Source organism: Amblyomma maculatum, chromosome 11 (assembly GCF_055883805.1).
Source record: "Amblyomma maculatum isolate TAMU_Amacu chromosome 11, ASM5588380v1, whole genome shotgun sequence".
Classification (NCBI taxonomy): domain Eukaryota; kingdom Metazoa; phylum Arthropoda; class Arachnida; order Ixodida; family Ixodidae; genus Amblyomma; species Amblyomma maculatum.
This window is the reverse complement of record NC_139354.1, coordinates 53,508,961-53,535,506: the sequence shown is the minus strand read 5'-3', so window position 1 is coordinate 53,535,506 and position 26,546 is coordinate 53,508,961. Positions and strand designations below refer to the sequence as shown.

The 26,546-nt window shown below is 43.9% G+C and overlaps 1 protein-coding gene across 1 annotated transcript in view; it reads left to right on the top strand.

The window, feature by feature from the left end:
• Positions 1–15,566, top strand: part of LOC146173823 (uncharacterized) — a 35,361-nt gene extending 19,795 nt beyond the window's left edge. The window contains exon 4 of the mRNA XM_084585279.1: positions 15,429–15,566. Within this exon, the coding sequence (XP_084441405.1) occupies positions 15,429–15,566 (138 nt within the window). The remainder of the gene's footprint in view (positions 1–15,428) is intronic.
• The last annotated feature ends 10,980 nt before the right edge of the window (positions 15,567–26,546 follow it).

Below are 26,546 nucleotides of genomic sequence, written 5' to 3'. Positions count from 1 at the left end.
GTGCGACTTATTTAAAGCGGCGTTTTATATGCCCGGGGTAACCAACGCTGCCGCGTGGTGTCCTTAACGGCGGAGCTTAACTGCCACCCATAGATTTTATTCTATTCACTTTAGACGCATTTTATTATTACTTTTTCAAGCAGTATCAGCAAGTGAGAGCGAGGCTTTTGGTTCTTAAAGTTCAAGCTCCAAATATCCCCTATCCAGTGCTCTTAATTTAACGGTAGGCCCTCGGAAACGGCGCTATTCGGAGCTTCCTTCAGCATTTATTCAATGGATTTCAAGTCTACATCCTAGAGCTTCCTTATATCTTCGCGACCCTACAAGTGTCCTAGAACACGGAAAACTCAAATTTTTATGTGTATTTTTTTTTTCTCTTGCGTTTCATCTTCTTTCTATGTACCTAATCTCTTAGCTTGGCGTCGACGGAAATAAGAAGGCCATAGTTGCTTCCGCTCGTTCGTAGCTTTCTTTTTGTTTCATACGGATGCATTTTTTCTACTTTCCTTGATGTTATAGGAAGCCTAACATACAGGCAGTCTTTTTGACGAGATCGTAAAAGAAGAGGGCAGTTTGGCGAAGTCGGATCGTAAGCAAAGCAAAAATGTTTTCGATCAATATGAAATTCGAAACAATATATAAACTCAATAAAGCAGTAATTTGCTCGTGACAACTTTTTCTTTGGCGTTCTGATGGACTATTACACCATGAAAAATAAGTGCTACGCTCAGCATATACGGAGTATGGCAATGTTTATTTGAATTATTTCGATAGTGTTGTTTTGGCCAGTAGGCACGTTTAGCTTTTGGGCCCATAATATGTAATATCTGCTATAATATGTATCTGGCTTTGAAGCCAACCAAAATAAAGCAACGCCTACTAAAATACATATTGTTTCTGAAGAAAGTTTAGCTGAAGTTCATTTACCGCTCCACTTGGGCATTGAATATTGATTTATTGTGAAAGCGTAAATTCTACAAACAAAAGTAACATGAATGACCGCTTGTTAGACAAGGCAGATATGCATAGGCAGAAATGTATTTTCAACAACTGCGAAAATATAGCTTTTTAGGATTTTATTACAATGAAATCAATTAAAATTTCAAAAACATTCCTAACAAGACACTAAGACGAAAGCTCTGATTCTCCAGAAAGTACAAATGAACTTCACAAGCTGTTATGCAATTTTAGAACAAAAAAGCGCGAAAAATTAAGCTTGGTCGAAAGTACAAAATTCATGGTTCCTTATTGCCCTTCTTGTAACAACTGGCCACTAAGCAGCTCAAGCAACCTCTCGCTAATGCACGCTTTTGTTGCATTCTCTTTAAAATTATGACAGCTTTCTTCGACAACCATTTTAGAGGTAGGTAAATGCTGAATATTGGAAAGCACTGAGATAAAAATGTTGAATGCACTGCATAGAGAAACGTATTTTTGAAAAATTGTTTTGAAGGGGGTTTTTTCTTAGGAGCCGATTCCTGGGGGGCCTTTACTCCCAGGTTCAATTTTTCCTAACATATATTCACTACACCCGCCGCAGCTGACTGCAGCTTTTTCGAAGATTCAGGAATGTTCATGTAAGTTCCAAAGTTATATTAATGACGAAAAGGGCGGATCATACCTGGGAGCATTTGGGCCAAAAATAGTGCAGTAGTTCATGCGGGAAAGTTGTTTACAACACAAACAGAAAAATACAGAACGCTCTGTAATATGACACCTAGCCTCTACAATGCACGAATATTTTTTGTGTCATAATTATGATACGAAATGACGCGCCAGTTTCTCTCCCCTCATTCTCAGATCTAGGGTACGTCCACGGCTACGGCTCTTGTGCGCAAAGTGCCCAAAACGCTGTCGCATAAAACTCTGGAGGAAAAATTCAGATAAAAACTATGAAGTTTAAAAGACCGTGTGGTAACTTCTTGAAAATGTGGAGAGAATATTGAACCCAGATATTCAGGACCACCTCCGTGTTTGAAGGCGAACACTCGCTAGTGCAATCGGCTATGCGCTGCTCACCATTATCGGTTCTCAAGCTTCCGGCGGCACGTGGCAAGCAGCTGACAGGTAACACGACGCCCTCTGCACTCTTTCTCTTTCTATGAGGACACCCTCTTCACCCTATTCTCTCTGGCACCACCTCGCCGCAGGTTAATGCCTTGCACGTGCCTTCGTGCCTCTCGCCATTTCGGTAGCTCGTTGCTATGGTAACCTCTTTCGCTCGCAGCGGACTGTTCTTCTCACCTCAGGCTTCAGCTAAGTGAACCCTTCGCCATAACAACGAAAGCTTGTATTAGGCAAAGACGGGAATCAAACTCGAGCGAAGCCATAAGCTGGGCTGAGCAAATTTGCTGTTTTTTTTGCAAGAGATACATGACGGCACGGCTTGAAAAGTGAGGCTAATTATCGAGCGCTCCGAATGGATGTCATTGTGCGCTTCAACGCTCACATTTGGACGACCCTGAAAGTGCGCGCCTCATGCTCAGCGAAAACAAATAATGGCACCTTTATTTCACGTTGCTTTCTGTATGAAAACTGGAAGTATCTTCTAATGCCCAGCCTTCCTGGGCTTAAGGGAGAATAGGAGAGTGTAGCAGTGCGAAGAACAATAACAGGGACAGAGGTGAATTCTGTTGTTACGATAGGAATTTGAGCGTGCAATGTTTTTTTTCGCCGGAGGTGCATCTTTTATTACTCTGTTTTTAAATGGATGAGCAGCAAAGAGTACTTTCTCTCACTGTTAGCAATACTCAGCCAACGAACTAAAGAATTTGTCTAATAATAAATGCGATGACGACGGGAAATATATACTTCTGAAGCGAGTAATTCCTTCTAACAGCTCAATAAACTGATGGGCGAGAAATTTAAAGCATGCCTCGCACGGCGGCCCTGGCAGAGTAATTTAATGTCAAATAACGTCGAACTATAAGCAATGCAATAAATATGCTTGGAAGCCTGCCTTATGCTATCTATTGGTAGGCGATATTGTTTAACAGTTGATCTGCTGAAGCGCTGGCCTTTCAGAACATGTTTAATTGTATGTAGTTAAAATTCAGGGGAAGCTAGCTGTAAAAATTGTGCAATTTCATTGCATAAAACGTAGTCGGGACAGTATCAAACAAAGCGGTCATAGAATCAGAAAGAAGGAAAAAATTATGCCAGATAAATAAATTTTTTCTTGTGAACTAATCTCGGAGCTAACACAACATGCGATAGTGCTACGTTTTCCGCTATTGTTGCTGCTTATGACAGCTTTCTTTCTATGGTAATGTATTCTGAATTATTCAGGGTACAAAATAAAATTGAGTTCAGAAAAATGTCGAGCAAAAGAATGAAACTTCACTTCGTTCTATGCCGTTCAACAAGGTAATCATTAGGGTGCCCTCTCTATCTAGAATAAAATTTGAGACATCACATATGGCACTTTTTCTAAATTGCTATCTTGGTGAAGAATATTATCTCCCGTGCTCTGCCTACACAGAAAGCCGTTATATTGGCCCTTGATATGCCTTTAAGGTATGCTCAAGCTATAATAAGCTGCGCAGCCTAAATAAAATGCATATTAAATAAAATGAGATCAATAACGCTGTGGATGCTCTCCTGTGTTCCGGGATAGTGTCTTCGCAGAATTGATGGGGCATGTTGTCCTGCACCCGTGTACATGTAATGATAGATTTATAGACAAGGTTGTTACTGCAATATTGCAAATAAAAAATATAATAATGACTGAGGAACTGCCATAGATAATCTATTTGGCCGTTTTCGGATTCCCGGCCCAACACCTAAGGCTAGCGAAATCTTTCAGTAACTCGCCAGCCCAAGGACGGTGAACCGGATTGATCACTTCAGGGCAGCTTATACCCACGAGTGCCAGTCAGGGATTTCCCATTCAGACGCTTTCGAGGGATACTCACAGTATTTAGGGCATATTCGACTATGGTTCGCATTTTCTACTCTTACGCCCATTTGGTTTATTGCTGTTAACTTTTGAAATTGCGATGCAGAGAAACCCACTCTGCATTCCCTATTGGCTGCTGCTTACAACAAGTTAATGGCGGTCTTATCTACGCACCTTTACCTGACTACTTCTTCCATGTTAAAGATAGCTGACTGCTTGTCGAGAATCAGGCATTACGCTCTACAAAATGCAGCAGAATGAAGGTGAAGAAAGGTTTCAAATACGTGGCGCTAGGCTTTTAGTGTTCAGACAGCTAATGTCAGAAATTATACAGTCAAGTACAAATTGGTGTATTGGATGTCAGTGCCACGTTCTCGTTATCAAAGAGCCGCTGAAATTTTATCGGAAAATTCAGGGAAGCTGTAGCGGTCTCGCGTTTTATCAAAACAAAAGATTCAAAAGATAGACAAGTCGCTGGTGCGCGTGCCCTCTGTTTTCAATTTTTTCTTGCATCATTATGGTGTCTTTTCATGCAGTTTTAGAATATTCATGAGTATTCTTGAGTATTGTTGGGTATATAGTAACAGAAATGAAATACAGCAAACGCGTGATATCGTTTTGTCACCCCTTCAGTTGTACCTATACTTATACTTAAAATATTTTATTAAATATTGGCATCCAAGCACATACAGTATACAAACATATAAAAGCCTTCTTCAAATATATATGATAAGAAATTACAACAAAGAGTTCACAAAATATTGCCGTTAGGGTATTATCTATACCGAGCTGAAATATTTGTGCGCCGGCAGTGCCATGGAGAAGCTTGTAATAGTGCTAATTCCTGACTATATTGTCATAAATCGTTCACAGATGCCTAATACATAGTCATTATAGTGAGAAGCAAGATTTGTATTCGCATTCTCGAGTATAGCATCAAGTATACATTTTAAACGCCTCGGGAAGAGCTCTGCTACGTTGGGGAGCTGAGGATACCGCCTGTTAGGCAGCACATATAAGGAATGGCACTGCCTTCGGCCCTGCGTATATGAAAATAGCAGACGCCCCGAATATTTCTCCACTTTCCCTGCACCTCTCAAGCTGTATATGTATGCACCTGTATGCACCTCTCAAGCTTTAAAAAAAAAATTCGCTCATTTTATGAAAGCACAGCAACGCAAATGTGCGTTTTATAACACTAGATCTCGCTGGTTTCGTCAAACAATTTTATTTAATTATGATGATCAATATCCTTTAGCAGTCTTGATTTATAATTGGCCAAAAAGTAGTTAGGGTGGACAAATCCACTTTAGACCTATCTAGGTGTTTGGTTACATTTCCTCCAGTTAGGGTAACACGATGCCAATACGGTTGAAAAACGACTACTTACAGTTAAACCGTTGTACACTATGTCGTGTAGGGATCCACGCCTTTTATAGCCGTCACCAAATAATGTTGTGGATAACGATTTTCCACAACATTCCCCAAACATATTGTTATGCAATATTTCGCAGTCATGAGCAATGCGTTAGTAGCTGCCAGGTGACATGGACGTGCACTCACTGTACGTAATATTACCTGACGTTACGTTTCGCAGGAGCTGACAACTCGGACCTGTCCTTTCATAGCAGGGAGTTATCTCAGAAGCGCATTCCAGTACCCCTGCATTCTGAGTAAGACACGTTCTCATGGGCTACGCAGGCACACTTGCGACTTGGTTAAGCGGTGTTTTATAAGGCGGGTGGTAACCAACGTTTCCACGTCATATCCTTAACGGCGGAGCTTAACTGCCTCCCATATATTTTATTATAATCCCTTTTAACGCACTTTTGCATTTTCAAGCAGACTCAGCAAGTGAGATTGAGGCTTCTAGTTCTTACATTTCAAGCCCCAAAAGTCCTCTCTCCTGTGCTCTTTATTTCCTGGTAACCCCCCTCCCCCCCGGAAACGGAAGTAGTATTTGGAGGTTCCTGCAGTTTTATTGAAGGGATTTTCAGCTCTGCATCCTAGAGCTTCCTTATATCTTGGCGACCCTACAAGAGTCCTAGTGGGACGGACCATTGAGAAGTTTTATCCCTTTTTTATTTCTCTTGCGTTCTATTTTCTTCTCACCAACGCCGCTCTCTGCACTTAATCTCTTAGCTAGGCCTCGACGGAAACAGGAAGGTCATAGTTCTTTACGCTCGTCCGGAACATTCTTTTTTCTTTATACGGATACAGTTTTACTGCTTACTTTAGTCTGTAGGATGCTTGACATACAAGCCTTCTTTTGAAAAGATCATAAAGGAAGAGTGCCGTCCAGCAAAGCAAAGCAAATGAGAAATGGTTCCGACCGATATGAATTTCGAAACAAAATATAAACTCAATTGAGCAGTAAGTTATTCTTGACAGCTTTTCCTTTGTAATTCTCATTTGCTTTAAAAAAATGTAAAATAAGCACTACGCTGAGCACATATGGAGTATGGCAACGTTGATTTAAAATATTTCGATAGTGTTGTTTTGACCAGTACGCAAGTCTCGCTTTTGTGCCCATAATATGTAATATCTGGCGTAATATGTAGTCGCTTTCAAGCCAACCAAAAAAAAAGTAAAGATTACTCAAATACATGTTTCTGAAGGAAGTTTATCTGACGTTCGTTTAACGTTTGAATTTGGCATTAAATATTGATTTATGGTGAAAGTGAAAAAATAAAAATAAAAGTAATTGTGAATGACCGCTTGTTAAAGAAGGCGAATATGCATAGGAAGTAATCTTTTCAACAACTGCGAAAGTATAGCTTTTTCTATGTTATTATTACAATAAAATCAACTAAAGTTACAAAAACGTTCTTGACAAGGCACTAAGATGGAAGCAGTGATTCTCCAGAAAGTAGAAAAGAACTTCGCACAAGGGTATGCAATTTTCCAACAACGAAACGGGAAAATATAAGCTTGGTCGAAAGTGCCAAAATCTTGGCTTCTTATACCACTTCGTGTACAACTGGCCACTAAGCAGCTCAAGCAACCTCTCGGTAATGCACGCTTTTGTTGCTTTCTCTTTACAATTATGCCTGCTTTCTTGGACATCCCTTTTATATGTAGGTAAATTCTGAATATGGGAAAGCACTGAAATGAAAATGTTGAATACACTGCATATTGTAATCTATTTTTTAAAATATGTTCAATGCGGCGTTCAAGAATATATGGCTTACATAAAAACCAAAGGAGAAAATTGCTTGCTGAAAGCAGGAAGGTTATTACCAAGAATGCACCATCCTACCTGGTGTATATCTGTTGACAAACTTATTGAAAGGGGGTATCCCACGATACGCTCGGCCAAAAACTCCTCACAGATAACATATCCCATTACAAAATGAGCTTTTCCAGCATTTGAGAGTATTGGTACAATAATAAATATTGCTACGAAAATGACGAAGCAGGCAGTGGCGCGGGGCGGATCGCTCTCGCCAAGCCTGCTGGCCATTAAAGCATATTTCATCGTCATGTCATCACGTCGTTCTGTTTCTGTTGTGTCGCCGTGTTCCATCGCCTGTCATGCCACCACGTAACAATTGATTGGAGGTGCGGTTGATCCCCATCCTCGCCTTGCACCGTCGAAGCCAACCGTACGCCGGGTCCATCTGCCGAAAGCCCGTGGAGATCGCCGCCCAGCTCTGCCCCAAACCTTTTTGCTCCGACCCGAACAGCCGCTGTCCCTAGCCTCGTCCCCAGCCGTGACCACAACACACGATGACCAGAAAGAGCCCAAAACCGACCCGACCGACTCCACGACGAAGCGACCTGACGACCACTAGAACGAAGACAACACCCCCGCTCAAGCCGTTCGGCGTGTCCATGAGCCTTGGCCTTTGGCAAACGGTGAAGATTGGACCTGATGCTCCGGGGCAAGCATTCATCCCATCTTCGCATTCAGTGTGGTGTCCAGCGCTTCGTGTCCTAATCCTGTGTCTGTGTTCATCGTCACTTCATGCATTGGATTTTTAGCAATCGATCGGGACGATCGCTCGGTGGCCCCGGGTAGTGCTACGAAGATGACGAAGCGGGCAGTGGCGCGGGGCGGAGCGCTCTCGCCAGGCCCGCTGGCCATTAAAGCATATTTCATCGTCATGTCATCACGTCGTTCTCTTTCTGTTGTGTTGCCGTGTTCCATCGCTTGTCATGCCACCACGTAACAATATTCATGAAAGTTATTCCTTAAAATAATTATTACCAAGCAAACATTTCCTAAAAAGCCTTTCCATACTCGAAAACAATGTATGTAATTTCTAATCCAATTTGTTACCGTAAGCGACAACCTGTTGTTCTCTCTATGCACTAAATGCCCTGCCCATGCCCATTTCTTCTGGATTTCCACTAGAATGACAGTAAATTGAGTAATTTCTCTGCCCCACACAGCACGTCTCCTATTAATTAAATTTACTCCTACCATTTTTTGTTACATAGCCCTCTGCGTTTTCCTCAACTTAAGCAGAACCCTATTCGTTAACCTTCATGTTCCTTCCCCATAGGTGGGTACAGGTAAGATGCAACTGTTGCATACTTTCTTCTTGAGCGACACTGGTAAGCTGCTTGTCATAATCTTTGAGTATTCGCGAAATGCAGTCCATCCCAATCTATTTTTCGCAGTTACTTTCATTTCGTGATTCGGGTGTGCGGTTACTACCTTTCCTAAATAGACATATTCACTCACCACAACCAGTGCTTCGCTGCCTAACGTAAACTGATGTTTCTTCCCGAGGCTGTTGACCATTACCCTAGTCATCTGCATATTGATTTTAGTCCTAAATTTGGTTTCCTGTCTAGGTCATCAATCATTCTTTGCAGTTCATTCTCTGAGTTACTTGCAAAGCAACGTCTTCAGAGAATCGCAGATTACCGAAGTATTTAACATCAACTCTTATTCCTAACTACTCCCATTCCAAGTATCTGAATATTTCACCTAAGCAGGCTTTGAATACTACAGGAGAGATAGAGTGTACTTGCCTAACACCTTTCTTTATGGGAATGGCATTACTTCCTTTATGCAGAACTATGTTTGCTGTGCAGCCACTCAAGATATCGTCCTGTACTTGTAATCAAACAATGCTATGTATAAGGTCCGGTTGCATTCCAAAATTATATAACGCCTAATTATTGTATGGAAATGATCGATATTATGGTACCCTTTCGGAACACCTGCTGAGATCTTTTGGCTGATTGAAGTCTAACGTTGCCCTGATGCTATAAGCTATTACTTTAGTAAATACCTTGTACGTAACGAATTGTAAGCTTATTTATCCGTAAGTTTGCACGTCCTTAGCGTCTCCTTCCTTATAAATGCATACACTGTTAGCTTTCTTCTATGGTTCCAATACCATCGAAGTCACCAGATGTTGCGTATACAGTGGGGCCAGATTTTCTGGCACGACATCCCCCGTTCTTGAAAAAAAAATTGTAGTTGTCTGATCCTCCCCATCTGCTTTCCCCTTTTTCATAGCTTCTAAAGCTTTCTTAACCGCGTCTTTCAATTCTGGTGAGCGTCTAACTGCTCTTAACGATTGCCGATCTCATTACTGTCCTTCTCAATCCGAGTAAACCCGACTAATCCCAACCTGACGGCCCGACTAAGCATCTCTAAAGCGAAAGCCTTAATGTCCTTGTGGGCTCTCGATGGTAGCCCTAAAGATGGCATCACATCTACAGTTGTCTAGCCGCCGAAGCGGCGAGTACGACGACGGCCTGCACGTGGCAAGACGCTTCAGCCAGAACCGGTAAAATAAAACGGCGATGGCATATGGTCACACCTTCATGTGCTCTTAAATTCCAACCATGCTCTGATCGCACCGGCATCGATGCTGGGTATCCATTCGGGGGCGGTTTTTCCTAATTTAGCATCGAAATTGTGACTCAGCAATTCTTCGCAAAGGGTCCGGATGCAACCATACATTTAGTTCTTGCTTATAGCATAGATTTGCTAGACACATTAGAGGCTACCTAGCGACAGAGATCACCATCGAAGACTTAAATTCCACTTTCATACGTTACCCTAAATTTATACCAAAACTATAGTGCAACCATTCGTGACACAATGCGCAGACTGGTTATATATAATTTCTTGTTGCGCATAGCATACATCTCATAGTCATGAAATAGTCTAGTTCACTAGTTCACGATTATCCTCGACAAAAAAAGCTGTATGGAAACTGGGAACAGCAACTAAATAACGCATTCAATGTCCACATGTAAGTTGCCTTAAGTCGCTGTACTAATTTTATTTTTAGAGCATTTATTGGCTCAACCAAACTGAATATTCGACTTGGGGACGGAAGCGCCAGTAAATAGCCCCCCCCCCCCCCCCCCCGCGCGCTAACACAGTCGCGTATATTTTTACCGTGTAAAGAAGACTTTACAAACAGCTTAATGACACTTTGAAATACCTCAAATGCATAGTACAGTGTTCTCGACTATCAATAGATTTAGTAGGCGTAGTAGACCCTGAGCGTAGGATCGTAGTTGTCTGCCTACTAAACCTCATTTAAACAAAAAGGCTGGCAGAAAAGGAGGCGTATAGGCTCTCCCTCGAAACGTAACTTAGAGACCTAAACTTTCATACAATTTTTTAAGTGCGCTGCATATATGTTTTCGAAGGGCAGGCTTTTTTTTTAATTCAAGTATCCTTTAGCCGAAAGAAAGTATTATCTTTGAAAGGCCATATATAATTCGATGCCAACATTATAAAATACATAAATGTTTTCACGTATCTGAAGTCTGCTCTTGTGCCTTCAAATGGAATTTTCAGAATTTTAAAAAGGCGTTTCCAATAATAAGGAAGCATTTTTCGAATCTATTCCTATGTATTCTGAGTGAATTCGTCACCGCAACTAATGCAATTCATACTTAAGATACATTGTAAATATCTCGCAGTATGCTACCAAGGTATAACATTTCGCTAAGGGGGGAAGACGTGATGCCGCAAGAGATGGCTGGACAGGCTTACTCGTTTTGTGAGTTCTTACATTCTTTAAGTGGGTGTGTAGAACCGTACAACAACTAATTACCTTCACGCCTTTCTCCTTAATGCGCAAAAGCATAGGACTGTCAGTGATAAAGCATCATGCGTAATTTATTTCGAAATCATACCCATGCATTTGAAACTAAATATAGGACGAAAACCAGCACTGCAAAAAAGGGGGCCAGTTATACTTCCACACAACCGAAAAAACAGATTGTGCATAAAACGCACCTATGGATGCAATTAAAACTAGAAATGAAAGAAAATTTAGAAAAACATGACCTTGTGAAATCTGCAAGATATATCTGAACATTCCTAATAAGCATCGTTGTTGGCAGTGAAGAAGTTACTTAAAACAAAGAGTTTTGCGCCAGTCGAGATGTTTTTGAACCACTGTCGAGGCGTTTGTTCAGCTTGCCAAAAATCGCGTCTCTCTTGGCCTATGTTCCATAGCGCATCTCTATTACTTTAAACACTTCCTCTGGACTCAGCGCTTTTTATTTTGTCGTGTTAGTTGCACTTTTTCCCTTACATTGCGCTAGGTTCTGTTCTGTTCAATTTGTCTCTGTTCAGTATTTCTGTTTGCATTTGGCCTCGTATTTTTTATGCATTTAGATGCCATTGCTCCTATTGTAGAGGGTTGTGCTCGCGTAATTTTAATGTTCTTTCCTTTTTTGCACAAGGAACGCGTCAGGTCCCCGATTTAACTTTGATTTCATTTCCAACATCATCTTGCTTGCAAATCGTTCGAGGACTATGGAGTCCGCCTTGGGCCCATAGCATGACATCAGATTATATAAAAGATGCAAGTGGTAGAACAAAAAGTTTGCAGAATTAAAGGAACCATGAAGCGGCACCAAAAGATCACTGATTAACGTGTTCACAGTATGTATAAGGAATGCTTTTTAGCATTCGTCTGAAAAAGAACTTCTTGCAACAAGGCCAGCGAATCATCATTTTCTTTAAAAAAACGTTCGCTTTCTTTTGACTACTCAAATCACGAGTAAGGTGTTGTCATGGTGAGTGACGTACCACAAGAAGCTGCGATTCGCTGCAGCCAAGGCGGCTATGACGTCCCGGACATACTTCCGGTAGCTGCAGTAGTCGTCTGCGAGTGTGCTGCGTGAGCCTCAAAGCTTTGCTACCACGGCGCGTTCTTATAATCGATTATGTGGCGGGGGCCATCTTAGGACTTCAAGGTATACTGAATAAAAAAACTGCCGCCGAGATTTCCAGCGCAGATGGTAGCTATCGCATTGGGAGTGACCAAAACAATCCACTTTATGGATAGAAATGAGCGGAAAGTAAGTATTTTAATTAATATTTTCAAATCGTCGCCCCTAGCAGGCTCCTGTGAAAGCTCTGACAAAACCGGATATCACGTCACAAATACCCCCCTCGCGGCTGGTCGCACCTGTTCATTTTTCCTTTCCCCTATGGCACTCACAAAGCGTAGGGACGGACGTGCTCTTCTTTTTTTTTTTCTTTTTTTGCTGCTCGTGTTCCTGCGCACAATTCATCGTTCCCTCCCACCGAGCAAGCAATTGTCCGAAATCCACACACTTCGCAGCATTGTGCACGGCGTGATGCGGGGCAACCAACACTGCGTGTAGCCAGTCAGCCAACTTCAGGAGGGGGGGCGGCGGCTGCGGCGAGATCGCAGGGCCATGACGTTGCTGAGGATAGTTGTGACGTCACCCCCGCTGCCTCACGCCTCTGACCAGGCGGCCTCTCTGAAAATGTCAAAAATACAGCCATCCGCTCAAAACAAACCCGAATTATGTGTCTGTACTAGTCTAATCATGTCTTAAGAATGCAATTTTGTTGCTTTCTGAATATTCTTGGATATTTGTTCAGTATACCTTTAAGGTGTGCGTCGGCGACTGAGTGCAAAAAGCTCACGAGCTGGTCTGCTCCAAAACCGTACACTTCTACTTCTGGCTGTGTTCCAAGAGCAACATAAAAATAAGCGGCGTCCAACGCCGCGTTTATACAACTTTCGAGTACCGACCGATGGCGAAGCAACAGCGTACATACAAGCCCCCGTCCTGTTTTTGCACATCTATCCCTTATGCAGCATGTCGTTAATTAAATGAAACGTGCGTCCAAAATGATCCGCCTTAAGCCTCATCACGAATGTACACAAACTCGCAGCGCTCGCAGCACCGGATGCTGAATGTTACCGCAGCGGTGTGCCTGCGCGCTTTGCGGGTAACGACTATACTCTGCTGCCAGATTGTCGCTATGCATCGTTTGTCTCGCCCCGAAACTATGGTGTGCAGCGGTTTTGGAATTGGTGAGCGCAACGACAGATAGTCTCCCCATGGCATGGGATTCATGTCTTGCATGGATTCATCTCTGATGTTATGCTATCCCAGGTATTATTTAAGCGAACAAAAATTCTAGCATACCTTTCTGGCGCCAGCGCTCGGTATTCACCGTGGGTGTTGGCGGGGGTGGTTCATGGGAGATTCGGAACAGGAAGAGTGCTGCTGTAGGATGGCGCCTACGCAATCATTGTCGCGCCTTCGGAAGGCTTTCCAAGCACTCAGGGGCAAATAACTACAACACTCTCAAATGCAGCTTGATCTGCCTAGCACCGCTGCTTTATCAATGATTGTGTAAGTTCCGTTTGCGTAACCAAGGGGCCATTAGTTGCCGTAAACGGTGTGACAAGCGCCAAACACGATTCGCCTAAACCGTGGTTAAGTTGCGTAACCACGCTTATTGCGCTTAAATTGTTCGCATGAATAAGGAAAGAAAGGGCCGGGTGTCACTGGAGGCAGTGATTGCCTGCTGTCCCGTTTCGAGCTCCGACTCCGTTATAGCACACAACGCAGAGGAGAAGCTTGAAAAAGTCGATTACCGAGGAATGCGTGGGAGGGATAAAATCCGCGCTCAAGAAAACACGTGCAACCAACCAAAATCAGTGAGCGAACGTCATTCGATGACGTACTGATACGTTTTTGCAGACTCCCAGATGTTTTCTTTACTTTTTTCCTGGTGCATCGGACTGCTGAGATGATTGGCAGAGGAGGAATTCCATTTCTTATTCGCCGATATGCCCTTTAGTAATGAATCTAGCTCAAACATTCTTGAGATGAAGCGACAAGTGAGAGAATACCATCTCTTGTTCGCTCTGCTTAACCGCATTTCACGTGTGTCATGTTCCGATTAATTTAGCAGAAGCTCTCTTTGGCGCTGCTGGATCTGTCGCTCACGGGGCGAAATAATCTTGCTCAACCAATCCCAGTCAAATAAACACGACGGAAGACTTTTTGTTGTCACAATATATTTTCTGGGCGGTTTTGACAGTGAACTACTTGGGACAACAGACATTTCTGTAGTTACGACAGAAAATATTACAGAACTACAGACTACAGAAATGTACAACATAAGGACCTGCAGACCTATTGGAAACTAGTACGAAATTTCAAAAAATTCTGACCTTTACTGCAGAACTACCGAATATTTTGTCGCATTTTTCGCACAGTTTTGTAATCTTTTTCGACTAGACTGTGCATCGAATATTATCAGCGGAAAGGCTCAATCACTTGACCGATTAAAACTGAATCGGGCAACGATCTTTTGAAATGTATACCCAAGCCTGAATTGCTGCCTGTCTTGCAAATGTCACCGCCCTGAAGATGAAGTTGAGGCGGCAGCTGCGCAAAGGAAGAGATTTGAGCGACGCCTGGCCTCCTCTCTTTTCCGCCTGAACGCCTGCGTCCGGCTGTGTTCTACTCAAGGTGTCGTTCCCGAGCGCTACACGTTATTTGTGCAAATTAAAATAAGCATTGACTCGTAATCATCATGAAACTGGCGTCAGCTGCCTTCAAGTACAAGGAAAACACCACCCCTCAAGGACAAGCTTCACAATCCACCCTCTCTTTCAACACCGTCTGCATTTTATTTATTCTGACGATAAATGACTGCGGTATATATTAACCGTTTTACCCTTAAAATAGCTTTCTCTGATTCACCATGAATGAAAACGAGATAACCAGGATATTTTTTATTTTATAAGTATTTCGATATTGTGCTAGCATTTTCATTTATTGTGTAATTTATATTTTCTTGTTGTTGGCTTCTGTCCCTCGAAGAAGGACACGTTCCTAATGTGGCCTGCATAGCGATATGAGTTTAGCCCCCCCCCCTCTATCTCGTGCAGCAAATTTCTCAGTCAGCCGCTGGTATCAGTGGAGTACAGCATAGCCCGACTGTGAGGAAACCGTGCGTTGGACGACGGCGCCCAGCAGTGTGGCGTCATCTATGAGCGAATGGAGGTACTCATGCGTCACAACCACGAACAGCTCAATCAACGCACACAGAGCTACTCTCTCCAAGCCACCTTACCTCCGCTCATGTATTGGTGATGAACGGCTATGGAGGAAACGGAGGGACATGTGGGCGGTGGTAACGACGGGGTGCTAGAGTTATATGTAATGGGCTTTGCCACACGTGCGCCACTCTGGCGCACACTATCTGGGAGCTGTTTTACTCTCTTTGAGTACTTGAGTCTTTGAGCGTCTCTTATAGACTGAGTCACTTGGGAACGTTAAACCACACAAACCAAACCTTCTCTTTGAGTCCTTCCCAACAAGGTCTGTTTCAGCACCCGCTACATCTAACTGGATCGTCATCGCCTCACTGCTCCGCGTCTGTTACCACTGTTAAGGGACAAGGAATTTTAACAAAACCTTTACTTTTATGTGGCACTGTATAGCGTTTGGAAGCGGATTTTGGCGCACAAAAAAAAGAAGGAATAATAGCATATCTCCTGTGTCTTCTGCCCTTCTGTACGTGCCTTTTTGTGCACAGTTTTTCTTACAAAAACGGGCGCAATTAAGGAGAGCAGACACATGCATCATTTGGAACTGGCGAGTCCAGATGTTTCACCTATTATGGTAGATTTTCGCAACGAGAGCTTCGCGCTTCATCGCATTGCCCGCTGTGCCTTGGTGTACTTTATTTAGTTTTTTTTTGTATTTATTTTCATTATCATCAGGAGACAGGTATACAATACAGAAGGGAGGGAAGTATACCAAAAGTTAATAATGAAAATCAAAATGTTGAGATTATCAAATTATACTCAAGAGAAAATAAATTTCCCTGGTGGATTTGGCACATACACTAACAAAATAAAACAAGGAACCGCAATGTGCAAAATGTGATTAAAGGCAGGACAGCGATAGTGTCGAAATTATCCCATAAAAAACAATAAATGTAAAACGAAAGACCGCATACAATTAAGATAAAAAAATAAACATACAACAAGATTGAACATATTTCCTGAGGGCGGTGGAAGTGGCAGCGGAACCGGTCACCAATTGCCCAGTGAGGAGGCGTTTCGACTTCCTCCTCGCCATGTGCAAAGATAATTACAAAGACAGCGTAATCAGCCTGTATATTTACCGCGTGGCACTTTGAGAATGGGCGTAAGTTCACAAATTCAGACTTTTGGGGGGAGCATTAGGTGCCGCAGCGACGACCATACCGGTCTTCTATGGTTGCCGCCTGCTGCAGGTTGGCCTCAATGTCTCCGAGATAGCCCTGCGTGGCCCACAGGGTGATGTCATCGGCCTAGAGCGCATGCTGCACACCATCGACAGCGCCCAGCTGGGCAGGCAGGTGCATCTTAGCCAGACTGAATAACAAGGGAGGGAGCACCGCACCCATAGGTGTACCCCTGGTTCCTTATTGAAAAGGTCCATGTTCCTCATCCTGGTTTCGAATGTAAGATTGTCTGTCGGTCAAAAATTGCCGAATGTACTGAAAGGCGTTTTTACCGAAGCCACATTCAGTAGCTCGCGTAGGTCTGCAAAAATGCAGCATGCTAAACGCTCGCCTTCGAGTGGGGGACTCGTCGCGTCACGAAGCATCTCAGTTTTTACGTGCTGCTGAGACCACAGATGCGGTCAACGCATAATCTCTGATCTCAGTGGTTTTATTGCTCGTGATTGCTGTCTCTGAATTATCAGCTGTGTCGCCTTGTTCACTATTTGCGATCGCGTCCGGTGCCGCTACGCTCGCTTGACTGTGGCTGAACACTCTTATGACTCTTCAAGTTTATTGGCATCAACAGTTTGTATCGTTACATAATGACCAACGCTATACGCTATACAGTGAGCCTTTTGAGATTTATTAACCGCCATGTGGAATCGTGTGCGGCCTGACGCATTTGTAGACAGGTTTCGGAGAAGGCATGAATTCTGCAGCTTAAATATCGCTTCTGAAATCTAAAACTGTAACCGTTTCGTTTACCAACGAACTAGCATTAACGAGGATTCATACCAGTGCTCAAATTCAAAGAACAATATTTTATTCGTAGTTAAAATATCAGGCCTCTAATGCATGAATACTTGAACATGGTGTGCTTTATGTTCAGATCATATCGGTTGCTGAAAGACTACACGTATGTAGTCCCGCGACTGAAACAAGTCTATAACAGATGTCTCGTAATATCTCGAGCCATCACCAACATTACCAGCACCTGAAATGTTTAAAAAACGTGGGATGAACCATGTATCGGGGAGCAAACAAAAAAAATGATCAAAACTATAAAATTTGCATTCTTTTGTTTCCATTCTACTGTGGCTTATCCCTCAACTTTAATCATAGGAAGTAATCTTGGTGGCAGGACTCCTAACGTGCCTTTTTTACTGTACGCTGCTGATCATAGACTTCCTTGGCCTTGCGAAAAAATAGAATATTTCCTTTCGTTATTTCGAACGTACTTCTTTCGCATTACCGTTGCGTCCACCTTCATGTCATGAATATTTTGGGAGGACGCGTAAACGGAAGTTTCTTCTAGTATCCTTTTTTGTTTTTAATTTGTGGTCCCGACGTTTGCAGGGCTATTTTTGTCTGACTGTAATGACGTGGTTTAAGTTTTCTTGGCGCTGCGTTGACTCAGTAGTTATGACATATTCGATAATCTGCCTGAAAAATGGGGGGGGGGGGGGGGGAGCCTGAGCGAGGCGTCAGTTATGGGCTATGCTTCGGGATATTACGGTAGATCTTTAACAGCTTACTCACGGCACTCCATTCGAAAACATCCACTGTGCTAGGTCAACTGGTGTAGAGAGGGGATTAGGGCACACATCTGGAAGCACGTAAGCTGGTTTCAATCCCTACCGCTTACTTAGACAGCACATGCAGGGTGGTTCGACGGTGAACTCGTATGACACCGAATGTAACGCTATACGAAGGTCGGTCCCATCACAGTTTTGATAGCAAAGAGGACAAATCTGCTGCCGCATGGAGGTCCTTTAGTGATGCCTTAAGTGCAAATGGTTCATCAGAGGCAATGACCAGGGTGAACTGCGACACAGCGGTTTATGCGGTGCATTCTGTTTTCCCGCTAGCCTATTTGATGGCTCGATAACTGATGGCGATGGTTAGCTTTAGAGGTGTGCACTTAGTCTGACCTCAGTTGGACTTGAAGGCAAATTGTGCAAAGTAAGGCGAAACTGCGCGCTTTACTTTAAGTACTAAAGCGTTCGCTCTAATATCAAAAGATGGGTTCAATATTCTAAAGGCGTAACAAATATTCCTCCATTCATAATGATGACCTGGCTATGGACCTCGCCTTGCCAGCTTGTGCAGTCGTTCATTTCCGGGTGTGGGCGGAAATAGGTTCTTCCACTCAGCTTTTGCCCAAAGCCCGCAATCTAGAGTAACGACAAAAGGACTCGATTGTATCTGCGCACTCTACCTTATCTTCGCTTTGTCCTCTATTCCGACGCTCTCATTCTATTAGTGTCCCAGCGCCCATCGGAGGTGGTAGCTACGATGTATCCTTACTTGCATGAAGGAACAACAAATTCGTTGGGAGTAAAAACTGTATGCATTAACAGAACAGAACACTATCACCAGATACCGAACAGTTGTTTTCTGTAGAATGCAAAACAGTAGCAAACAATGCTTTTAAATACTAGGCTACAATATCCATTGCTGCTGACAGGCTCGTGAACAATAGCACAGACTGGAGACGGTGCCCACAAGCGAATGTGTGGGATTGGGAGAATGCGATTAGGGGATACGCAAGAACTTCACAATGCTCTCTGGCACAACGAGAAAACCGAACGAGGGACTCGTGGTGCGTATTGGCCCGACGGGATTGGCGTCGCTCGACGGTAAACAAACCACTGTGTTACGTTCATATGTTTGTTTTTTTTTTTTCGTTTAGTGTTGCTGATGCTTGGCACTGTCAAGGCCTCTCCCTGTTTCCGGAAGAACGCGGAAGACGAGGTTATGGCCAGCTGTGTCCTATATGCTGAGTAACTTACTCATTCCATTTCCAAATATGATTGTTATGTTCTATTCGTGCACACTCCTGTCATATACGCTGAGCGCCGTAATCATCTAGATTCCTACCAAGTTTGTTTTCGTCGGCAATAGCCAGCGCAGCCCTTCAGGTCCTTTTGCTATATCTTTATACCGTATATTTACAGTGTATGCGAAAAAACACTCAGAACACAAATACAAAATAATGTTCTTGATGAAACCGAAGGAGATTGCGACATGGGGTTTAGCTTTCCTTGCAGCACATGTGCCCTGATCGCCACAGTTGAGGAATGCTGAGGAGGAATTGCAGCATTGAGTACCGTAACTTGCTCTCGTATTGCTTAACAAAAAACATTTTAATTCTGGTATTCAGTAGCATATGGTTCGATCCCGTGGCCTCGGGACTGATGCGGCCGCCGAAGCCGCTTAACTATCCTATAAAAAAAAAACCAACAGGTAGGAATATACATACCCTCTAACCATTCACTGTACATTGAGTCACATTGATTTAGAGCGGCAAGGTGCAGGCTGTGTGAGATCTTGGCAACATGCAAGTACACTCTTTCTTTACTCATGGTCTTACACTACAGAAATTACTTCTGGTGTAGACCTCGAGGTTACTGATATTGATTTGGTGCGCGCATTCTCCTGCCCTATTTGCATTGCTGACATTTCCCGCTTTGGGCAATCGAGATTCGTGAACCTCAAGCTTGAAGGTATTAGTTTACCATCGGATTTGAATAGCATTTCGACTGAGCCTAGTTAATGCGTGATATTCCTGAGGTAACTGATGGGCAAGATAGCTGATGTTTACGCACATCAATTACCTTAGGAATACCATCGCATTTCTCGTTCAGCTTTGTCAGACATCTGTCCCGCCTTTGTGCAACCCGTTCTCTGGAGCGTCGGAAATGAGACAGGTTCAAGCAAGGGAGTGCAGCATGCAGCAGGGCAAGGAAGTCTCCTTGCGTAATGGTGGAAACCGCGACAGACCAGGATATACAGTTCAAGTACCAAAACTTGCAAGCAGCATTTGATCTATTGAGGCCATATCAAGAGAGTATCCAAAAGTAAGGCAGCTCTTAACTCAACCCAATCAGTATATCAGTTCGCAGCTGAAGAAAGCGCGCATGGGAAACGAGAACGGCAGAACAGCTTGAATCCAGTACATAAATTGAAAATACATCAACAAGAACATGGCCAATGCGCTCTGCATAAGCCTTGGGCGCCACATACGAAAGTGCAAAATATACCCACCCCTCTGCAGAACTCTGCAGCATAACCACATCTATCTATGCGAACTGCAGACCCTGGGGTGTTTCCGTATATGCGTCCACCGGTTGTGTTTAAAACAAATTATCAAGTCAGGATTGCGTTTAAACAAGTGATAGGAGCGGACACGACCATTGCCAAGCCTGCTGTCGAAACCTTACACGCTGTTGAGCAGTCATAGCAACAGTTCGGAACAAAAGGGCAATCGTTGTTTTACTGTCCTCATCGTCATCATCATCGCTACAGGCTCAATTGATGATATTTGAACAAAACTTTTTGCTGGGCTAATTGGTTCATGATCGTACTGGAGAAAAGTAAGACAAAAAAAGACAAACGCAAGAGAGGAGACAGGACAACGTGCTAAAACAACAAAATATCAATGTCTGAGAAGCCCCATAGCGAACATCAGACAGATGATCTTCTAGTTTCGGTTCCTGGTATTTGTTATAAGAGGGCCGAATATGGCACCTGCTTTACGCTTGTCTAAATATGAGAAAAATATTTTGTTATGATAATGGATAACCAAAGAAAGTTCAACTGTGCATTCACCGCAACCAAATTTACTTTCAACATCCCCTTTCTGAAGGCAGCAGCAACAAGTATGTTTCTGTAACTGTGAGCCTTAATGGCCACAATCTCACTCATTGGTGTTTATGTCCCATCTGGGAGTCAATGTGCTGCAACACAACCCAGTCCCTTCCAGAAGGCACCGCATGTTAGTCATAGATTTCATTACGCATCACCACTAAACAAGCGGCATAACGAACGCTCGAGATCAACATAGTGTTTCTCTCTTGGATAAAGGAAGCCCTCTGGTCCTGAATGACTCGATGCCGAACTATTTGCGCGGAAGTTCATTTAGCAGCTCTCCGGACCTGGTATATGTATCCAAGCAACATCATCAACGGCATCTATTGTGCTGACATCGAAAACATACCAGCATATTCGATGCTTCGGTGGTTGGCTTTCCTCCTAGTGACAACAGACCCTGAATGGGCCGGAACTGTTGGGTACATGAAAAAACGCAAGTTAAGGAGGCGCACTACCGTATACTTCTGGTTTACCTTCGCCATCGCCCGTCTGAATTTTCATTTTTCCCGATGGCATCGCTGATTCGATGGCGTGTGACACCGCCACCGCAATAGCGTGAGAGGGAGCCAGGGAAGTCACGGAAGGCAGCGATGAGCCCAGGCGGCTTACCTGCCTCGCTTTCTGCACATTGGAGACAGCGTGACCAGTGCCCTCCCTCACACCAGACAAACTGAAATCGGATGCACGTTTTTGTTGCCTTAAGCGCGGAGGTTGTCAGGCGGACGGATATGTCGACCGCCCCTGTTCTTTCCGCCAACTTCACGGAAATCAATAGACGCGATAATATCGGCGCGCGGTCTCTGTGAGAACAAGGGCAGCGTAGCATCCAGTGCCCTTTCTCGGGAAAGTTGCGATATATTATCGCCGTATGGTGGATTCACCTGGCACTACGTTCGCGAACTTCACCCGTTTCGCCCCAGATAGCAGAGCAATCTTTCTGCTCTACCATGAACCGCCATATACCTCTCCCTGCCTATGTTATAGTGTTCTAGAGCCCTATGCCTATTTTGCCTATGTCACATAATAGTTATTCGGTGCACGTGCGAAAGACATGCTTCGGTCTGGTGGGCACAATTTTCCGGTCCTGGCGACGTGGTGCATAGGATTAAGCCTTGTGGGGAGCAGCGTTACCTGTTTTTCTTGATACCAACCAGTTTTTCCATTGACAATTGCGATACCTTATCAATCAAGACGAGCGCAGCAAGCCTTCGTTCAGCGCTGAAAGCGATACGAAAATCCCCCTCGTGGGTATGCGTCTTTATCCAAGGGCGCAGCAGCAACAACAAAAATAGATTGACGGAGGCACGCAAAAAACGAGGCGCCAGAAGTAATGCTTGGCAGTGCCCAACTGCCCGATTGCAGCTGGAATTTTGCGTGCATATTCTTTAATTAACGTATTTTTTGTGCAACGAACAAGCACTTCGTATGTTTTATTGTCCTTCCGGATGAATTGCAATAGAATGATGACCGAACTGCCCTCAAATACCTGGATGATTGCGACCGCTGGCGGTCCGGTAACGATTTATTGTTCACCAGTTCGCGTTACGGTTTATATTCAACTAGCCGCTTCTGCAACGAGACGACTTCTAAAAACACACCTGTAGAGTGATCGCTGCGGTAAAGCAGCTTTGCAAGAAGGAACTGTATATATCTCGAAAAGCGCCTTAATCGAAAAGCTGTTTGGCTGGCATCATTCAAGTCCGCTCTTCAGGATTAGTGCGCTCTGCATAAATATTATACAGTGGTTTGGTTTGGTTTGTGGGGTTTAACGTCCCAAAGCGACTGAGGCTATGAGAGACGCCGTAGTGGAGGACTCCGGAAATTTCGACCACCATTTTGTGCAGGTATCTTTAATATCAGTGGTGGTACCAATGCTTATTGCATTCATTGTTCTGCATTGCACTCACCATGGAAGAAATAAAAATTCTAGGAGGCACTTAGGAGGAGCGATACACTTTAATCATAGCCAAAAGGCTGATAAGCGGCTTAGGAGTCCTTAAACGCAATAAGGCAGAATTCTTTCGGAGGTCATAGGTGGCGATTGCGCTATCGGTCTTCACAGATACTGGCACACGGCGTGCGGCCGTGTACGATGCGTGGCTAAAGTGCACTGGGCTGACTCAGTGCCGTCCAGTGTCGCAGTTAATATCTCACTTGTGAAGTGGCGCCCCCACCGTCTTTAATGTAAGCGGTCGCTTCAAATTTATTCTTTTTGGCGGCGCCTAAGGTAAGCAGTCGCCGCTTCAGCGATCTATCTAGTTTCAGGAATGCTCGTTTGTCAGTATTATTTTTTCTCCTTTTATATGGGAAAACTTTTGCTTCCCGTGTCATTCCGGTGACGCTGGTGTCGCTCAGCTTGCTCCCTTTATCGGAGGAAACTCGCCCACTTAGAATTAAGGGCAAAAGCTAGTAAACTAAAGCTCTTATAGTTTACCTGCCTTCAGCAAAGTCAGGTACATTTACACGGGTGTAATTCAGTAAGAGCCCGGTGTGTTTATCACAGATCCCTTGATTACCTTTTTACCAAAGCCACTTTAGTTGTATTGAACAGCCACTTTGCGAGGCCCTACCCTATTTGCAGCACTTGCATTGTGGAACAGAGGCACTGTTATATTTTCCTTAAAGCTACAAATTTCATACTTCGGCTGCGCATCACATGGAAGGACAACAAACAGGACGGGATGAGAAAGGAAGGCTTAGGCGCATATGTTGTTTACGTAGGGGCAGAAATACTGAAATCAGAGTTTTGTTTTAGTTTATGCGTTTTAGCCAAAAGCGACTCAGGCTACAAGAGACACAGTAGTGCAGGGCTCCGAAAATTTCGACAACCTGGGGTTCTTTAACGCGCAATGACATCTCACAGCACACGGACGCCTGGCTTGTCACCTCCATCGAAATTCTGCCGTCGCGGCCGGGATTCGATTCCGCATCTTTGGGTTCAACCGTCGAGGGCAGTAGCCGCTGAGCCACCGAGGCGGGTCGTTAGAGGTAAACTGAACAGTTTAAGTACTCCACCTTAACTGCCACATCGGTTCCAGATATCTTGCGCGTCTACATCGATGGCTGCTCAATATACGTGAAATGCAGGTAATTATGCTGGCACTATAAATATATATCCAATGTTTTCTTCTTCTGCCTTTCCACTGACTGAGGTCGATGCAGGCACTTTTTTTAAGGAGCATTTCATAGAAATTAAAGTGGGAAGAAAATGGTGGAAACGAAATGCTAGTTTGAAAGTCTTATGAAAAGTTAATTTTCATGAGCCGTAAAATGCAACAAACAAACTTCTCAAGCAGCAAGACTCATACTTTCTTTTCCGATGAGGCGTCTCTTTCACTGCTGTTTTTGTCAGATATGCAAGTAGATTTGGGAGAATAGTCGTGACAGCGCCACTGTTAAGTAGACCGCCTTGGATTCTCATTTGCTTGCCGTCAGTGATGCGTAGGGTCGTGAATTATGTGGCACTGGTGAAAATGCAGCTCGCAAACTGCGATTGTGTCTTAGAAGGGCTTTTCCGCTCTGTGTAAGTTGTTCTCCCAGAGTCTTCTAAGTACTTCACCCTTTGGTACGCTATAAACTTTGGCGCACCTTTCATATGAACGTAGTACGTTTCGCATCCGGGCGCAAAGCAGTCATCCAAAAGGCGCAGTGCCATTTCACAGGCAATAGCAAGATGTGCGATATGCTCCCTATACAGCTATCGCATTTTCTATGATGTAAGAAGTGAATCGTTTAGAAAGCGCATTTGAGAGCAAATCCTACACACTATCGGCGAAGGCGGCGGAGGCTGCGGAGGCCAACGGAGGCTTCCATAGAAAAAGATCCGCCCGAGAGCGGATTCTTTTGAAAACAGAATTTTTTTTCCCCCGTTTTGGGGAAGCGGGAACGCATGCCGTCGTTAGGATGGGGTAGAATTCTTCGCCGTCGCTCCCCCATATTGCCATGGAGACGGCTGGAACGCTATAATAGGATAATCATGTTCTGCGCGTTTCCGGAGCGACGTAGTTGGTATGCGCGCTGGCTGGGGATCGGTGGCGTTGGAGTTCGGTTTCTAGTGGAGTACGATTTTTCTCGAAGGTAAAGCACTAATCTGGATTGTTATGCGGCTTATGTTGAATTGGCTTTGGGTCTTTGTCGTCTGACACAACTCGGCAGACGCCAGAAGTTTGCTCTCGAAAATAAATCTATCTTAGCACTACGTTGCGACCCCGTCGTGCGGTATTGTTGTCAGCGCTGCCATTCATACCTTAACTAACTTGGTTTATCTGATTGAATTATGCGACCAGGCCAAAATATGTTTCCGCCGATACTAGTCTCCTGTAAATTGTTGTTGAAGAAATTACTTCTAGCAGTAACATGCTGTATTTGTCCAGCCTAACGCAATTTAAACCAGTTAAACTAAATACGTCTCTACTTGATAAAGGAAAGGCCCGGAGCTTGTGCGTAGGCTGCTGTCCTAGCTCACGATTGCCCACTCTTTGTCGCTTCCAGATATCAGTCGCTTTTGGGAAGGTTACTTGGGGGCAAAAATTCAGTATCAGTCAAAATCTGCAATTGCGTCATTTATGCCCACTGCTTATACCTTTAAAACTCACGAAAATACCACCGAAGTGAACTTTTTTGATCAATCGCGATCTTGTTTCCAGGTGCGAATCCTTAATAAGTACCGCGTTGCAGAGTACCACATACTTTTATTCGATCTAAATATGACTAATATGCAATCTAAGGCAAAATGTAACATGGTTGGACAGCTTCACGAAGGTCCGCAAGAGACGGAGCAGAAAAGGATGCTTTGGCCCAGCAAGCCCGGTTTCTTTTGGCCCACTCACCCACACGCATTCTTGATGCCACATTGTTTGCGTACAGGAAGAGGTTGTTACATTTACCATGAGATCTTCATCCGCCTTCAGGACAACACAATCATTCACGTGCGTTTTCCGGGTGTGATTTTGTTCATACAAACTCAAGCCTTCGAGCTGGAGGTACCGTTTCTCCTCGGATTCTCTTCGAGCGAGCAACAATATTAGATGCTTTGAATGTGCGAAAAATTTAATTCTTTACTACAGCTGAAATTCAGGCAGTTCAAAGGACGCGACTTTAAAAAGAACCAAAATGATTGGTTACATCGAAGATTTCATTGTATTGAACTTCGCTACACCGAGGTTTTGAGGCAAATTTTTGAGCACTCAGTGCACGAAAACTGCACAAAAAAAAAAAAAAAGGAATGGACAGGCAAAAAATGTCGAGATAATGCTGCCATATTATTGTGAGTGCTACCTGCAGGTGCCGCTTCCTTGCTTCAAGCGGGCTGAATTAGGACTCAACAGAAAACCCGTACATGCTGGTAGAATCAACTGGATCCCCTTCTATGAGCTGGGAAGATTACTGAAAGGAGAACCATTTACGCTCACTGGACTGATTGCTTGAGTGGTGCACGAGCTTGTATAACGACCGAGCGCACCGTTTGTATTAATGGCAGAGGTAATTTAAAAGACGCACTATTTA